General features: G+C 37.6%; 1 protein-coding gene and 7 long non-coding RNA genes across 8 annotated transcripts; 4 read left to right on the forward strand and 4 right to left on the reverse strand.

Moving 5' to 3' along the window:
- Positions 1-513: 513 nt before the first annotated feature.
- On the forward strand, positions 514-1618 carry LOC147949105 (uncharacterized). Its single transcript, XR_015582105.1, has 4 exons — positions 514-652; positions 749-903; positions 1004-1077; positions 1311-1618. It is a non-coding gene; the product is annotated as an uncharacterized LOC147949105 (long non-coding RNA).
- On the reverse strand, positions 1613-2536 carry LOC147949106 (uncharacterized). Its single transcript, XR_015582106.1, has 2 exons — positions 1951-2536; positions 1613-1808 (listed from the first exon to the last, which is right to left on the reverse strand). It is a non-coding gene; the product is annotated as an uncharacterized LOC147949106 (long non-coding RNA).
- On the forward strand, positions 2435-4965 carry LOC104729476 (uncharacterized). Its single transcript, XR_758278.3, has 5 exons — positions 2435-2722; positions 2820-2911; positions 3465-3679; positions 3759-3909; positions 4505-4965. It is a non-coding gene; the product is annotated as an uncharacterized LOC104729476 (long non-coding RNA).
- LOC147949107 (uncharacterized) lies at positions 4075-5133 on the reverse strand. Its single transcript, XR_015582109.1, has 2 exons — positions 4952-5133; positions 4075-4792 (listed from the first exon to the last, which is right to left on the reverse strand). It is a non-coding gene; the product is annotated as an uncharacterized LOC147949107 (long non-coding RNA).
- Positions 5134-12911: 7778 nt separating this feature from the next.
- LOC147949108 (uncharacterized) lies at positions 12912-14065 on the forward strand. Its single transcript, XR_015582110.1, has 4 exons — positions 12912-13070; positions 13167-13321; positions 13422-13495; positions 13729-14065. It is a non-coding gene; the product is annotated as an uncharacterized LOC147949108 (long non-coding RNA).
- Positions 14016-14886, reverse strand: LOC147949109 (uncharacterized). Its single transcript, XR_015582112.1, has 2 exons — positions 14370-14886; positions 14016-14227 (listed from the first exon to the last, which is right to left on the reverse strand). It is a non-coding gene; the product is annotated as an uncharacterized LOC147949109 (long non-coding RNA).
- LOC147949110 (endoribonuclease Dicer homolog 2-like) lies at positions 14793-17387 on the forward strand. The gene is made up of 4 exons (XM_087488106.1): positions 14793-15329; positions 15883-16097; positions 16177-16327; positions 16924-17387. The coding sequence occupies exons 2-4, from the start codon at positions 16021-16023 to the stop codon at positions 17014-17016; spliced, it is 321 nt and encodes a 106-aa protein (XP_087344232.1). The 5' UTR covers positions 14793-15329; positions 15883-16020; the 3' UTR covers positions 17017-17387.
- On the reverse strand, positions 16518-17470 carry LOC147949111 (uncharacterized). Its single transcript, XR_015582118.1, has 2 exons — positions 17371-17470; positions 16518-17211 (listed from the first exon to the last, which is right to left on the reverse strand). It is a non-coding gene; the product is annotated as an uncharacterized LOC147949111 (long non-coding RNA).
- Between the last annotated feature and the right edge of the window lie 181 nt (positions 17471-17651).

Raw genomic sequence — 17651 nt, forward strand, 5'->3', positions numbered from 1 at the left:
GCAGGCGGTGCAGTTCGAAAGTTGCGACCTAAGAATGTATGAGTGAGAGAGCAAACAATGTCTAGAACGTGGTTATGAGCGTAGTGACTGGATGTAGACCTCGGAGGTCGGGATTGATCTCGTGTTTTGGGTTGTCTTGACTAGTGGGGTCAGGGTTATGTGGACCGTTGGGTCATATGGATGTGCGGGCTGTTGCGACAGTTACACGGAAAACCTTTACTGACGGTATTCAGTCCGGTCGGGGAATGTGCGGGCCGTAGTAACGGTTGCACGGAGGTCCTTGGTGGAGGGACAATGTTCTCAGATTCGAGGACGAATCTTTTGTTAGAGGGGGAGAATTGTAACGCCCGTGTCCCAAAGAAAAGTGGAAGAACCGATCAATTTATGTGAAATCATGAAATTGCCCGGTTTGGTTTAAGTTCACCCGGTTTAGAGCAGGTTTTGGGAAACCCTAAGTGATATATTTATAATGAAATGGACGCCTCTTCTCTCTATTTGGTCGTGGCTGTTATTCAATACTTGTGTTGAGAGGAAGAAAGAGATATAGAGAGGGGAGAGAGCCTATTGTGGTGTGAAGGAGATTAAAGGAGAAGGAGCAGAATCGTTAGGGTTTGGGAAGAAACAGTTTCGATATATCAAATCGTTGTCAAAGGTAACGAAATTTGTTAGTGTTATTCTCAAGCCTTTCATCGTCAGTCTCCTTTTTACAGAAGTGGATTTGGATTTAAACTCGATGAGTTATATGCAGTTTCGTGAGACACGTTTTCTCAGACACGAGTTGGAACCATCGGGGATTGTAACTGAGATCGTGGTCTCGTTTGGTTTCTGATCGGCACGAGATTTTGTGGGAAGCTTCGTGACGTCTCGGACTAGCTTTTCACCGGAGAGATTTGATAGTTAACGGTTGGTTTTTATTTTAGGGTTTCGTCTTTAAGACTGTTCTTTTCTAATGTTTTTGTCCAGTTTCGCTATAAGTCGTTTTTGGTTGTGTGGCTTGTTGTAGGGAATTGCTGGGCTGTTTCAGACGTTAGGAGAGTCTCAACTGGTTATATTCGTTGTTATAATCAGTTTGATAAGGTGAGTGCGTGACCATGAGCTTATCTAAGCGATTGGATTGTATAACTTGTTTTGTGTGAAGTTGTGTAGGTGTGATGAATGTGTTATTGGATGTTTTGTTCAATGTCTGGTTTGTTATGTTTTATTTGTGGTTGTACTCTTGATTTTCTTGTGTGTATAGCTCGTAGATGGGAGGATCGTCTCACTGGGTATTTCTGGTAATACTCACGCATCTCATTGTGTTTGTGGTGCAGGTATTGTGTAGTGTGGAATCATGGCGATGAGGAGGAGGATGATCTAGGGTCTCGGTTGTGTGTTGTTGGACTTGGTTATATTGTTTATGTTGGAACCTTGGATAGAGTTATGCTAGGTTGATGGATAGAATGCTTAGGAATGTTATTGCATTGATGATGTGTTGGTTCTGTATGTTGGTATGTTTCCGCTGTGCATATTGGTTGTTATCGGTTTAATGAGGAATTGTGGTTTGGGTGGTTTAATTAAGTAGTATGAGATGCTTAATTATGTATTCTACTTACTTAAAAAAAAATGGGTCCGGTTGTTTTAAGCCGAGTAGCCTTCGATTTGAGCATGTCGAGGTGGGAGAAAATCTGATCACAAAAGAAATGAAAAACTAGCAGAGGAGAGACTTGTTTTCTTAAAAAGCATTCGTGAATGGGCCCCTCCTCAGGTATACTAGGCAATGGACACCAATTCTTACATGACCTTGAGCGTAGGCGCCTTTGAGCCATCTCCTACAAATAAAAAAGACAGTAACATATTCTAATCACAATGCATTACAAGCTCAACATCAAGAACTCACAATCTAATCAATTCTGAATTTTCTAAGGGTCCTAAAAAACCAACATTGAAAGAAATGATTTCGAAACCACGCACCTTAAGGGTAGAAACAAATAGACCCAATTCATGGCCACTAAATTTCTCACTTCTTGTCAACATTAGTGGTATACGCAAACCAAATGTAACCGAATTCTGCATGTGAGGCTCCAATTCAGAGCATCTAATGAGCTTCAAACGATCATTTTCTGGTATTAGCACCGGTATCTCTGCCTGGTATTGATCTCCAACTCGCGGAAGTAGCTCAGGCTCTCCATTAATTCCATGTAGATATGCACAATTCAGTTCCTTAGAACACAACCTTCCATGTCATGTGATTGAATTGGCTCCATCTGACCAAATCAACAATCATAAAAACGAAAGTGCCAGCGAACACCTCGCTGAAATTGAGGATCTTTCGACTAGTGACTTAGTTTATTTTTAGATCATAAAAAAGAAAGTGCCAGCGAACACCTCGCTTCCATAGAGAGAAATGGGGATATTTTTTTTTTTTAATGGAGGAAAAGATTCAGAGAGCTTCCTTGAATGGAGAAAAAGATATTTTCAGAGGAAGATAGGGGAAGTGACTGAGAGAGAGAGGCCTTGAGCCACACGCCCTTGCTTTTTTTTTTTTCGGCAATTCATTGATTAAGAAAGCCTAAAAGGCTAGATACAAGAGGGAACAATGATTACAATCTTGAGTAATTAAACCCATAACTAAAATAATTAAAATCCTAATAGAAGGAAATTACAATTTATGCATGATGGGCACGTGGAGCCACGTGTTGACTCAAGATTGAAGAAAAGACAGCAACGGATGCCGGAGAACCATGTCGGAACCGGAGGACCATCTCTTGCTTTGTCAGATCAATTTGCCATCAATTTGAATTTGTTTTCTAAGTAAATAATTCAAAGTCTTGTGGTTTCAGGTAGGGGTGGTGGGCAAAATACACGAATGGGTATCATTTTTCTAAAACCGAAAAATCGAAACCGAATCCGAACCGAACCGAAAATCAAGCAGGTATCTGAATTACACGAAACATAAAATTAACTATATATATTTAGATATGAGATCGGTTATGTTCACATAATTTATGCAATTTTTTTAGTTTTTTTGGTTGATTCGGAATTTGTGGGTATATTTGGTTAAAAATAATTAAATTAATTAGATAGATTATTTGAATTCAGTAAAATTAAAATAATCAAACCAAATTAGACTAAAAATTACATAATTATGAGTATTTCGGGTAACCGAAACCGAACCCAAAACCGATATTAACCAACACTACCCGAACCGTAACCGAACCGAATTTTTTAATTACCCGAATGATTTCTATATTTCTAAACCCGAAAACCCTATAACCGAATTATCCAAACCGAAAACCGAATGGTTAACCGAATGCCCATGCCTAGTTTCATGAGAATAGGCCTTCGAAATAACTTTTTTATGAGCAAGATCATCTTTCATAAAACTGCAAATGGATTTGTTGAGTGCGGATTGCGTCCAAACTACAAATGGATTAGCTCCATGCTTAACAAAATCTAATTTCTTTCTCACTCATTGTCACTGGCAGCGGAGATCTGTTAACACAATCTCGGCTAACGAAATATATTTCTGGTGGGAAAAGAATGCGTGAAGAGTCTTTACATATTCTCTTGATCCTTGTCCTCCTCTTCTGGATAATTCATCGGAGGATTTCTTCCGTGTCAACATGACGGGCACAATTGTAACTCTTAGCTCAAGTGTTGGTTTAATATATTTCTACTGCTCGAGGCTTCCTTCGGATGAGTTAGTCTTGATACCTAGCAGCTTCATCAGTTAGTTATTAAATTTTCGTTTTGATTTTTTGTTTTTTTGGTTGAAAAAGGTACTTCAAACCAGCTCCGAGATTTGATATAAACAAGGATCAGGGAACTTGCACTATTTACCTTCCTAAGAGCTGCCCAGTACAAAAAGTTTTTATTCAAGGAAATAGTAATGTGTTAAAACAAGCTGCCAGTCTTGAAGCTTGCATTGAGGTGTATAAAGCTAAAGCTCTAAGTGATTAAACAACACTATAACACCCACAACACTATAATTCGATGAAAATATATTCTGTTTTTCATCGGATTGATGATGGTAATAATATTCAGCGTTTAAAAAAAAAAACTTCGATAAAAAAATGTTTAAAATACTAACAATACTTAAAATCATAAAATTAAAAAAATACTAATTCATGAACCTTGACTGATTTTTTTTGGTTCAACACTACTATGAATTGGTTTGAGTTTTTACCTAAAACAGATTCAAATTTAATGATAAGATAAGAGTAAAAAATGGTTTTATTTGGTAATTGATGTTATGACAAAAATACACAAGAAATAAAGTTGAAATGACGTGTGCAGGTGGGAATTAAGAGCTGCAAGCGCCCGAATTTTTTATTCTCTCTCGCTTGAGTTGTCTCTTCTTTCTCTGTCGTTTGTCACATCTTCTTCGCTCACATCTTCTTCTTTCGTTTGTCAGATAAATGTGTTAAAAAAAAAACTTGTGTATCTCTCTCGTGTTGTATCTGGGTATCTCTCTCGTGTTGTATCTGGGTTTTTGAATCTCACATCTTCTTCTTTCTTTTGTCAGATTCTGTGTCCTGAGCTTTTGCTGGGTTTTTCGAAGAGAAATCAGTCGACGAATTCACGGTATTGTTCTTGCAGAGAATCAGACTCTGAATAGAGAAAGCGGATCAAGCAGAGCGGATCAAGTGGAACAAGCGGATCAGGCGGAACAAAAGCAGATCTAGCGGAACATGTGCGGATCAAGTGGATCTAGCGATTCAAAATGTATGTTTGAGGCTTTGAATGGGGAGTGGGAAAATGAGTGGTTCTTCAGTCCAAGTGGTCTGTCCACATATGTGTTCCCATTCAACAACTGCAAAAACAAAAACCAAAAAAAGTGAAAGGAACACATATGGATAAGAAATTCTTGTCTTCTAGTAAGAAAAGTGAATGAACCACTTTTATCTAGATATGGGAGTGATTCAAGTGGTCCAATAGTATAAATTATTGTAAAAAGAAATAATAATACAACCTTCACATGTTGGACAATGACGAAGAGAATGCAAATTTTTTTTTCCTATAAATCTAATACTTCACATATTTCTTCATCACAACAACAAGAAAAAAAAAAAAAAAAAAAAAAGATTCCAAACTTCTTCTATTGAAGCTGAAAGAGTGTACGGTATATATTTTTTTTTTCTTTCAAAAATATATACATTATATTATGTTATGATGTTTATATTATATTTATATTATGTTATGATGTTTAATTAAATTAATAATTATGTTGATGTAGTTAGTTTTATTTAGTAAATGAAAAGTTTCATACCTTTATGCTTTTGACTAAGTTAGTTATAATATTAATTAATCATAATGTTGGGATGTTTTTAGTTATTAATTAATAAGGAAATCAGTAGAATTAAAAACTTTTATACATGGCTCATAACTTGTAATTTATATATATATTTTAAAAGTATCTCTATATATGTAAACGTAAATTTAAATTTTTATAATTATTTGAAAAGTATATATGTTAATTTCCCTTACATAAACATATATACATTATAATAATCAAGTATATTGTTTAATTTAACTAAGTTAATAGTAATGCTTTTTTACTTATGTGAAAGAAATGCTAGTAAATTTTTTAATAATATATATCATGTTTTGTAATTATGTTTTTATTTTATAACATAGAGATTTAACAGGTTTGTAATTAATTTTTTATTTTATAAAATAGAGATCTAAGTATGTTAATAAGACAATATTATGAATAAAAATTTAATAGCAAATAAGGTTTGTAAACTTTTAGTGAGGAAAAGTTATAATTGTATATGTATAATATTTTTATGTTTTTGACTAAGGTTTACAATTGTATATGTATAATATTATAAATGATTATACCATCGACATATATTATATATATACACAATTATATAAGATTTATTATTCATGTCTACACACTAATGTAATATAAAATTATAAAAGACTCAAATTTAGTATGTAAAAATAATTAATATTCATATAATACAATCGTATAATAGCATATTAAAAACTGAGAAAAAACTTAAAGAAAGTTAGGAGGCGGACCAAAATTAAGATTGCAGTCGATTGAAAGAGGAAGAAGATGAGGATATATTTGTTCCCTTGAATTTATCGCTCCTTATTCAACATTTTTTTTTTTGTGAAAAACTACTTATTCAACATATCAAAATGAAAAAAATGATTTTTAAGTTTCGTCGTATATCATGTTCTAGAAGGACGGAGTAATAAACCCATTAAACGGGAACCCGGTTAAAGGCGTTTTAGCGCTTTTACTGTAAAAAGACTATACACCCATTAAACATACGGTCGTTTAAAGGCATAATAGATCGTTTACGATTAAACACAGAAAAACCCATTTCAGTCTCTTTGTCCAGATACGGCAGTGATAAAACATACGACCGAATAGATTCTTACTACTCTATCTATTCTATATTAGATCCAACAAGAAAGATAGATATTAAAAAAAAAGTAGAAAATTGACAACGTAAACAGAGCTGTTCCATAAGCTGTTCCACCGCGATTTTACCTTAACTTGATAAAAAAATCGGAGATCTATAAATTAATTCGTTTTCGTTTTAGTTTTAGGTTCGAAATCAAATATTTCTTTGTAGATCTATCATAATCCGGTAATAATCACAAGAATAGCATATTAAAAACTGAGAAAAACTTAAACAAAGTTAGGAGGCGGACCAAAATTAAGATTGCAGTCGATTGAAAGAGGAAGAAGATGAGGATATATTTGTTCCCTTGAATTTATCGCTGCTTATTCAACATTTTCCTTTTTTTGTGAAGAACTACTTATTCAACATATCAAAATGAAAAAATGATTTTTAAGTTTCGTCGTATATCATGTTCGAGAAGGACGGAGTAATAAACCCATTAAATGAGACCCCGGTTAGAGGCGTTTTAGCGCGTTTAATGTAAACAGACTATACACCCATTAAACATACGGTCGTTTAATGGCATAATAGATCGTTTACGATTAAACGCAGAAAAAACCCATTTCAGTCTCTTTGTCCAGATACGGTAGTGACAAAACATACGACCGAATAGATTCTTACTACTCTATCTGTTCTATATTAGATCCAACAAGAAAGATAGATATTAAAAAAAAAAAAGTAGAAAATTGACACGTAAACAGAGCTGTTCCATAAGCTGTTTCGCCGCGATTTTACCTTTATTTGATTAAAAAAATCGGAGATCTATAAATTAATTCGTTTTCATTTTAGTTTTAGGTTTGAAATCGAAAATTTCTTCGTAGATCTATCATAATCCGGTAATAATCACAAGAATAGCATATTAAAAACTGAGAAAAACTTAAAGAAAGTTAGGAGGCGGACCAAAATTAAGATTGCAGTCGATTGAAAGAGGAAGAAGATGAGGATATATTTGTTCCCTTGAATTTATCGCTCCGTATCCAACATTTTCTTCTTTTTTTGTGAAAAACTACTTATTCAACATATCAAAATGAAAAAAATGATTTTTAAGTTTCGTCGTATATCATGTTCTAGAAGGACGGAGTAATAAACCCATTAAACGGGACCCCGGTTAAAGGCGTTTCAGCGCTTTTACTGTAAACAGACTATACTCCCATTAAACATACGGTCGTTTAAAGGCATAATAGATCGTTTACGATTAAACGCAGAAAAACCCATTTCAGTCTCTTTGTCCAGATACGGTAGTGATAAAACATACGACCGAATAGATTCTTACTACTCTATCTATTCTATATTAGATCCAACAAGAAAGATAGATATAAGAAAAAATAAAAAGTAGAAAATTGATAACGTAAACAGAGCTGTTCCATAAGCTGTTCCGCCGCGATTTTACCTTAATTTGATAAAAAAATCGAAGATCTATAAATTAATTCGTTTTCGTTTTAGTTTTAGGTTCGAAATCGAAAATTTCTTCGTAGATTTATCATAATCTGGTAATAATCACTGAGAAAAAACTTAAAGAAAGTTAGGAGGCGGACCAAAATTAAGATTGCAGTCGATTGAAAGAGGAAGAAGATGAGGATATATTTGTTCCCTTGAATTTATCGCTCCTTATTCAACATTTTCCTTTTTTGTGAAAAACTACTTATTCAACATATCAAAATGAAAAAAATGATTTTTAAGTTTCGTCGTATATCATGTTCGAGAAGGACGGAGTAATAAACCCATTAAACGAGACCCCGGTTAGAGGCGTTTTAGCGCATTTAATGTAAACAGACTATACACCCATTAAACATACGGTCGTTTAATGGCATAATAGATCGTTTACGATTAAACGCAGAAAACCCCATTTCAGTCTCTTTGTCCATATACGGTAGTGATAAAACATACGACCGAATAGATTCTTACTACTCTATCTATTCTATATTAGATCCAACAAGAAAGATATATAAAAAAAAAAAGTAGAAAATTGACAACGTAAACAGAGCTGTTCCATAAGCTGTTCCGCCGCGATTTTACCTTAATTTGATAAAAAAAAATCGGAGATCTATAAATTAATTCGTTTTCATTTTAGTTTTAGGTTCGAAATCGAAAATTTCTTCGTAGATCTATCATAATCCGGTGAATTGTTTTCTGGTTGGGCCGGTGAAAAGTGATACATGTATAACTCTCTGATAGTGTTATCTCATGACCAGAGAGCGATCGAGTGAAAGTTCTGGCGAGATAATTCCGAAGCCGTGTAATGCCCGTGTCCCAAAGAAAAGTGGAAGAACCGATCAATTTATGTGAAATCATGAAATTGCCCGGTTTGGTTTAAGTTCACCCGATTTAGAGCAGGTTTTGGGAAACCCTAAGTGATATATTTATAATGAAATGGACGCCTCTTCTCTCTATTTGGTCGTGGCTGTTATTCAATACTTGTGTTGAGAGGAAGAAAGAGATATAGAGAGGGGAGAGAGCCTATTGTGGTGTGAAGGAGATTAAAGGAGAAGGAGCAGAATCGTTAGGGTTTGGGAAGAAACAGTTTCGATATATCAAATCGTTGTCAAAGATAACGAAATTTGTTAATGTTATTCTCAAGCCTTTCATCGTCAGTCTCCTTTTTACAGAAGTGGATTTGGATTTAAACTCGATGAGTTATGTGCAGTTTCGTGAGACACGGTTTCTCAGACATGAGTTGGAACCATCGGGGATTGTAACTGAGATCGTGGTCTCGTTTGGTTTCTGATCGGCACGAGATTTTTTGGGAAGCTTCGTGACGTCTCGGACTAGCTTTTCACCGGAGGGATTTGATAGTTAACGGTTGGTTTTTATTTTAGAGTTTCGTCTTTAAGACTGTTCTTTTCTAATGTTTCTGTCCAGTTTCGCTATAAGTCGTTTTTGGTTGTGTGGCTTGTTGTAGGGAATTGCTGGGCTGTTTCAGACGTTAGGAGAGTCTCAACTGGTTATATTCGTTGTTATAATCAGTTTGATAAGGTGAGTGCGTGACCATGAGCTTATCTAAGCGATTGGATTGTATAACTTGTTTTGTGTGAAGTTGTGTAGGTGTGATGAATGTGTTATTGGATGTTTTGTTCAATGTCTGGTTTGTTATGTTTTATTTGTGGTTGTACTCTTGATTTTCTTGTGTATATAGCTCGTAGATGGGAGGATCGTCTCACTGGGTATTTCTGGTAATACTCACGCATCTCATTGTGTTTGTGGTGCATGTATTGTGTAGTGTGGAATCATGGCGATGAGGAGGAGGATGATCTAGGGTCTCGGTTGTGTGTTGTTGGACTTGGTTATATTGTTTATGTTGGAACCTTGGATAGAGTTATGCTAGGTTGATGGATAGAATGCTTAGGAATGTTATTGCATTGATGATGTGTTGGTTCTATATGTTGGTATGTTTCCGCTGTGCATATTGGTTGTTATCGGTTTAATGAGGAATTGTGGTTTGGGTGGTTTAATTAAGTAGTATGAGATGCTTAATTATGTATTGTACTTACTTTTAAAAAAAATGGGTCCGGTTGTTTTAATTTGGTATCAGAGCCTTTACGGTTCTAGGATGGTTAAGTGGATGGTTAGAGCGGTTAGGAATTTAATTGGGTGAATATTTTCCTGTTGCTTGATACATGTTGTTGCGAGATGGAAATTGATTATGAGTAGTTAGTCAATTTGTTTGTGGTATGGAGTCCTAGTATCATCCTCTTCGAGCCTTCAATGAGATTCCACGGTAAGTTGTGAGTTTGTGTGCGGTTTTGAATTGTTTGCTTAGTCTTTTGTTCATGGTAGTGCAGATGGTTAGAGAGGGTGATGTTGCTGGTCGTGGTCGTGGACGCGGACGTGGTCGTGGTCGCGGACGTGGTCGTGGTAGGGGCAGAGTCCCAGAGGTTAGTGAGACCGAGGACCAGAGTGTGACAGTTGAGGGTGCGGGCGAGTCGCAGAGTGTTCCGGGGGATTCTGTGAGTGTGGCAGGAGGGGGCGGTGTTGATGCTCCAGTGGCCGGTGATGCTAGGGTCCCGGGTATGGGAGTCCCAGCGGGTGGAGTCCCTGGTAGTGACTTTGCGGCTATGCTAGCAGAGGTGTTGGCGCGGTTACCACCAGTGGTACCGGCTCAGGCTCAGGTAGTGCCACCAGTGGTGGCGGAGGAGCGGCAGCCAGTGGCTGCGGATGCGGGGGTCCATGCTCGTTATCTCAGCATGTTGACAGAGATGGGTAGGTTGCGTACTGAGCATTTTTCGGGAGGTGTAGATCCTACTGCTGCGGATGCGTGGAGGACGAGAGTGGAACGTAACTTCCATACTCTGAGATGTCCTGAGGAGTTTTGGGTGGACATAGGGGTCTACTTTTTGAGTGGTGATGCTGAGTTGTGGTGGAGATCTGTGGCTGCTAGGAGGGTGTAGCGGGAGATGACTTGGGCTGACTTCGTCTTGGAGTTCAACCGCAAGTATTTTCCTAGAGAGGCATTGGATCGGTTGGAGGTGCAGTTCCTCCAGTTGTCTCAGGGGACACGGTCAGTGCGGGAGCTGGATTTGGAGTTCAGTCGACTTCTTCGTTATGGGGGTCGGGCTTTGGAGTCTGAGGAGGCTCAGATCAGGAGGTTTTTGAGGGCTCTACGTGATGACTTGAGGGTTCACTGTAGAGGGCGGAGTTATGCTACGCGTGCAGAGCTGGTTGAGACTGCAGCAGAGATTGAGGAGGATATCCGGGTACAGTCAGTGGCGGTAGCTCCAACTATTCAGACAGAGGAGACATGTGAGCAGAACATTCCGAGCAAGGGTAACAGGTCAGGGCAAGGGCTTAAGAGGAAGCGGGAGGGCACGTCAGTGACAAACCAAGGCGGTCAGGGATGCTATGGGTGCGGGAGCACAGATCACAGGTTGGCAAGCTGTCCCAAGAGGAGCGGCACGCAAGGGAACATTCGAGTGTGCTTCTACTGCAAGGAGGTGGGACATATCAGGCCTCAATTTCCAAGGTTGCAGCAGTTGACAGTGGGAGGGGTGCAGCCGAAGGAAGGGCGGGGCACCAATCCCAGAGTTTAGTTTGGCTTATATTTCTTTTTATTTCAGTTATGTCTTTTCGTTTGGGGTTGTAAACGATTATTTCATTTGAGGTTTTAATAAAATGGAGTTCTTTGGTTTTTGTGCTTTATGGATCTTGTGGAAAAAAAAAAATCGCTCGGGAGTTCCATAAATGGAAAATTTAGGGAGCTACTAAATATGAAAGTGTTATGGGGTCAGAGCTTTGCTAATTATGGAAAGTGTCGTGGCGAAATGGAAATAGAAAGATCCATTAAAGGAAAGTTTCCATAAATAGAAGGTTTTATGATTAGTTAGGACTTGCTTATTTTTGGAAAGGAGGTGTGGAATGCCTGGAGTGGCGGGGATGTTCGGAGGTTGACCTGAAGAGTGGTCACAGATGAGATGATTGGTTCTCAAAGATTTTTGATTGGTGGTGTTACGGTGCTACGAGATTTGCGGGTTCTAAAAATGAGAAGTTTTATGAATAGTTAAAACTTGTCTATTTACGGAAAGTGCGATTGCAAATAAATAGAAAGTTCTATGAATAGTTAGAACTTGTCTATTTATGGAAAGGGCGTGTGCAAACACCCAAATGGTTGAGATGTTTTGAGTTGGCCGGAAGAGTGGTCATGGTGGTGGTGATATTCTGGTGAGAGAATATGGTGATTGGTAGAGCATTGCGATGTTTTACGTGAATCACATGAGGTAGTTCCCGTCGGGAGATGCTTATTGATGTTAGGACTTGTTTGCTCACATGGAGATGATTAGTTCTCCAGAGGAGATGATTAGTTCTCCTGTGGAGATGATTAGTTCTCCTGAGGGGATGATTAGTTCCCCTGGTGCACCGCGGGCTTGACGGGTTGCGACCCTGAGGGCGCCAGAGGAGATGATTAGTTCTCCTAGGGGATGATTAGTTCCCCGGAGGGGATGAGTAGTTCCCCTGGTACCGAGATCTCGAGGGTGACGATTCGAGAGTGAGACGGTATGGCTCGAGGACGACGGTCTGAGAGTGCAGGCAGTGCAGTTCGAAAGTTGCGACCTAAGAATGTATGAGTGAGAGAGCAAACAATGTCTAGAACGTGGTTATGAGCGTAGTGACTGGATGTAGACCTCGGAGGTCGGGATTGATCTCGTGTTTTGGGTTGTCTTGACTAGTGGGGCCAGGGTTATGTGGACCGTTGGGTCATATGGATGTGCGGGCTGTTGCGACAGTTACACGGAAAACCTTTACTGACGGTATTCAGTCCGGTCGGGGAATGTGCGGGCCGTAGTAACGGTTGCACGGAGGTCCTTGGTGGAGGGACAATGTTCTCAGATTCGAGGACGAATCTTTTGTTAGAGGGGGAGAATTGTAACGCCCGTGTCCCAAAGAAAAGTGGAAGAACCGATCAATTTATGTGAAATCATGAAATTGCCCGGTTTGGTTTAAGTTCACCCGGTTTAGAGCAGGTTTTGGGAAACCCTAAGTGATATATTTATAATGAAATGGACGCCTCTTCTCTCTATTTGGTCGTGGCTGTTATTCAATACTTGTGTTGAGAGGAAGAAAGAGATATAGAGAGGGGAGAGAGCCTATTGTGGTGTGAAGGAGATTAAAGGAGAAGGAGCAGAATCGTTAGGGTTTGGGAAGAAACAGTTTCGATATATCAAATCGTTGTCAAAGGTAACGAAATTTGTTAGTGTTATTCTCAAGCCTTTCATCGTCAGTCTCCTTTTTACAGAAGTGGATTTGGATTTAAACTCGATGAGTTATATGCAGTTTCGTGAGACACGTTTTCTCAGACACGAGTTGGAACCATCGGGGATTGTAACTGAGATCGTGGTCTCGTTTGGTTTCTGATCGGCACGAGATTTTGTGGGAAGCTTCGTGACGTCTCGGACTAGCTTTTCACCGGAGAGATTTGATAGTTAACGGTTGGTTTTTATTTTAGGGTTTCGTCTTTAAGACTGTTCTTTTCTAATGTTTTTGTCCAGTTTCGCTATAAGTCGTTTTTGGTTGTGTGGCTTGTTGTAGGGAATTGCTGGGCTGTTTCAGACGTTAGGAGAGTCTCAACTGGTTATATTCGTTGTTATAATCAGTTTGATAAGGTGAGTGCGTGACCATGAGCTTATCTAAGCGATTGGATTGTATAACTTGTTTTGTGTGAAGTTGTGTAGGTGTGATGAATGTGTTATTGGATGTTTTGTTCAATGTCTGGTTTGTTATGTTTTATTTGTGGTTGTACTCTTGATTTTCTTGTGTGTATAGCTCGTAGATGGGAGGATCGTCTCACTGGGTATTTCTGGTAATACTCACGCATCTCATTGTGTTTGTGGTGCAGGTATTGTGTAGTGTGGAATCATGGCGATGAGGAGGAGGATGATCTAGGGTCTCGGTTGTGTGTTGTTGGACTTGGTTATATTGTTTATGTTGGAACCTTGGATAGAGTTATGCTAGGTTGATGGATAGAATGCTTAGGAATGTTATTGCATTGATGATGTGTTGGTTCTGTATGTTGGTATGTTTCCGCTGTGCATATTGGTTGTTATCGGTTTAATGAGGAATTGTGGTTTGGGTGGTTTAATTAAGTAGTATGAGATGCTTAATTATGTATTCTACTTACTTTAAAAAAAAATGGGTCCGGTTGTTTTAAGCCGAGTAGCCTTCGATTTGAGCATGTCGAGGTGGGAGAAAATCTGATCACAAAAGAAATGAAAACCTAGCAGAGGAGAGACTTGTTTTCTTAAAAAGCATTCGTGAATGGGCCCCTCCTCAGGTATACTAGGCAATGGACACCAATTCTTACATGACCTTGAGCGTAGGCGCCTTTGAGCCATCTCCTACAAATAAAAAAGACAGTAACATATTCTAATCACAATGCATTACAAGCTCAACATCAAGAACTCACAATCTAATCAATTCTGAATTTTCTAAGGGTCCTAAAAAACCAACATTGAAAGAAATGATTTCGAAACCACGCACCTTAAGGGTAGAAACAAATAGACCCAATTCATGGCCACTAAATTTCTCACTTCTTGTCAACATTAGTGGTATACGCAAACCAAATGTAACCGAATTCTGCATGTGAGGCTCCAATTCAGAGCATCTAATGAGCTTCAAACGATCATTTTCTGGTATTAGCACCGGTATCTCTGCCTGGTATTGATCTCCAACTCGCGGAAGTAGCTCAGGCTCTCCATTAATTCCATGTAGATATGCACAATTCAGTTCCTTAGAACACAACCTTCCATGTCATGTGATTGAATTGGCTCCATCTGACCAAATCAACAATCATAAAAACGAAAGTGCCAGCGAACACCTCGCTGAAATTGAGGATCTTTCGACTAGTGACTTAGTTTATTTTTAGATCATAAAAAAGAAAGTGCCAGCGAACACCTCGCTTCCATAGAGAGAAATGGGGATATTTTTTTTTTTAATGGAGGAAAAGATTCAGAGAGCTTCCTTGAATGGAGAAAAATATATTTTCAGAGGAAGATAGGGGAAGTGACTGAGAGAGAGAGGCCTTGAGCCACACGCCCTTGCTTTTTTTTTTTTCGGCAATTCATTGATTAAGAAAGCCTAAAAGGCTAGATACAAGAGGGAACAATGATTACAATCTTGAGTAATTAAACCCATAACTAGAATAATTAAAATCCTAATAGAAGGAAATTACAATTTATGCATGATGGGCACGTGGAGCCACGTGTTGACTCAAGATTGAAGAAAAGACAGCAACGGATGCCGGAGAACCATGCCGGAACCGGAGGACCATCTCTTGCTTTGTCAGATCAATTTGCCATCAATTTGAATTTGTTTTCTAAGTAAATAATTCAAAGTCTTGTGGTTTCAGGTAGGGGTGGTGGGCAAAATACACGAATGGGTATCATTTTTCTAAAACCGAAAAATCGAAACCGAACCCGAACCGAACCGAAAATCAAGCAGGTATCCGAATTACACGAAACATAAAATTAACTATATATATTTAGATATGAGATCGGTTATGTTCACATAATTTATGCAATTTTTTTAGTTTTTTTGGTTGATTCGGAATTTGTGGGTATATTTGGTTAAAAATAATTAAATTAATTAGATAGATTATTTGAATTCAGTAAAATTAAAATAATCAAACCAAATTAGACTAAAAATTACATAATTATGAGTATTTCGGGTAACCGAAACCGAACCCAAAACCGATATTAACCAACACTACCCGAACCGTAACCGAACCGAATTTTTTAATTACCCGAATGATTTCTATATTTCTAAACCCGAAAACCCTATAACCGAATTATCCAAACCGAAAATCGAATGGTTAACCGAATGCTCATGCCTAGTTTCATGAGAATAGGCCTTCGAAATAACTTTTTTATGAGCAAGATCATCTTTCATAAAACTGCAAATGGATTTGTTGAGTGCGGATTGCGTCCAAACTACAAATGGATTAGCTCCATGCTTAACAAAATCTAATTTCTTTCTCACTCATTGTCACTGGCAGCGGAGATCTGTTAACACAATCTCGGCTAACGAAATATATTTCTGGTGGGAAAAGAATGCGTGAAGAGTCTTTACATATTCTCTTGATCCTTGTCCTCCTCTTCTGGATAATTCATCGGAGGATTTCTTCCGTGTCAACATGACGGGCACAATTGTAACTCTTAGCTCAAGTGTTGGTTTAATATATTTCTACTGCTCGAGGCTTCCTTCGGATGAGTTAGTCTTGATACCTAGCAGCTTCATCAGTTAGTTATTAAATTTTCGTTTTGATTTTTTGTTTTTTTGGTTGAAAAAGGTACTTCAAACCAGCTCCGAGATTTGATATAAACAAGGATCAGGGAACTTGCACTATTTACCTTCCTAAGAGCTGCCCAGTACAAAAAGTTTTTATTCAAGGAAATAGTAATGTGTTAAAACAAGCTGCCAGTCTTGAAGCTTGCATTGAGGTGTGTAAAGCTAAAGCTCTAAGTGATTAAACAACACTATAACACCCACAACACTATAATTCGATGAAAATATATTCTGTTTTTCATCGGATTGATGATGGTAATAATATTCAGCGTTTAAAAAAAAAAACTTCGATAAAAAAATGTTTAAAATACTAACAATACTTAAAATCATAAAATTAAAAAAATACTAATTCATGAACCTTGACTGATTTTTTTTGGTTCAACACTACTATGAATTGGTTTGAGTTTTTACCTAAAACAGATTCAAATTTAATGATAAGATAAGAGTAAAAAATGGTTTTATTTGGTAATTGATGTTATGACAAAAATACACAAGAAATAAAATTGAAATGACGTGTGCAGGTGGGAATTAAGAGCTGCAAGCGCCCGAATTTTTTATTCTCTCTCGCTTGAGTTGTCTCTTCTTTCTCTGTCGTTTGTCACATCTTCTTCGCTCACATCTTCTTCTTTCGTTTGTCAGATAAATGTGTTAAAAAAAAAAACTTGTGTATCTCTCTCGTGTTGTATCTGGGTATCTCTCTCGTGTTGTATCTGGGTTTTTGAATCTCACATCTTCTTCTTTCTTTTGTCAGATTCTGTGTCCTGAGCTTTTGCTGGGTTTTTCGAAGAGAAATCAGTCGACGAATTCACGGTATTGTTCTTGCAGAGAATCAGACTCTGAATAGAGAAAGCGGATCAAGCAGAGCGGATCAAGTGGAACAAGCGGATCAGGCGGAACAAAAGCAGATCTAGCGGAACATGTGCGGATCAAGTGGATCTAGCGATTCAAAATGTATGTTTGAGGCTTTGAATGGGGAGTGGGAAAATGAGTGGTTCTTCAGTCCAAGTGGTCTGTCCACATATGTGTTCCCATTCAACAACTGCAAAAACAAAAACCAAAAAAAGTGAAAGGAACACATATGGATAAGAAATTCTTGTCTTCTAGTAAGAAAAGTGAATGAACCACTTTTATCTAGATATGGGAGTGATTCAAGTGGTCCAATAGTATAAATTATTGTAAAAAGAAATAATAATACAACCTTCACATGTTGGACAATGACGAAGAGAATGCAAATTTTTTTTTCCTATAAATCTAATACTTCACATATTTCTTCATCACAACAACAAGAAAAAAAAAAAAAAAAAAAAAAAAAGATTCCAAACTTCTTCTATTGAAGCTGAAAGAGTGTAAGGTATATATTTTTTTTTTCTTTCAAAAATATATACATTATATTATGTTATGATGTTTATATTATATTTATATTATGTTATGATGTTTAATTAAATTAATAATTATGTTGATGTAGTTAGTTTTATTTAG

The sequence above is a fragment of the Camelina sativa genome, chromosome 2, assembly GCF_030686135.1.
Source record: "Camelina sativa cultivar CO46 ecotype springtype chromosome 2, ASM3068613v1".
In the NCBI taxonomy this organism is placed as follows: Eukaryota; Viridiplantae; Streptophyta; class Magnoliopsida; order Brassicales; family Brassicaceae; genus Camelina; species Camelina sativa.

Bases quoted from the DNA above. Each gene is read 5' to 3' on its own strand.
- LOC147949110 (XM_087488106.1), top strand. From the start codon at position 16,021: ATGACGGGCACAATTGTAACTCTTAGCTCAAGTGTTGGTTTAATATAT. The intron at 16,098-16,176 runs GTTAGTCTTGAT...TGGTTGAAAAAG, and splicing joins TCGAGGCTTCCTTCGGATGA to GTACTTCAAACCAGCTCCGA. The intron at 16,328-16,923 runs GTGTGTAAAGCT...TTCTTTTGTCAG, and splicing joins GTCTTGAAGCTTGCATTGAG to ATTCTGTGTCCTGAGCTTTT.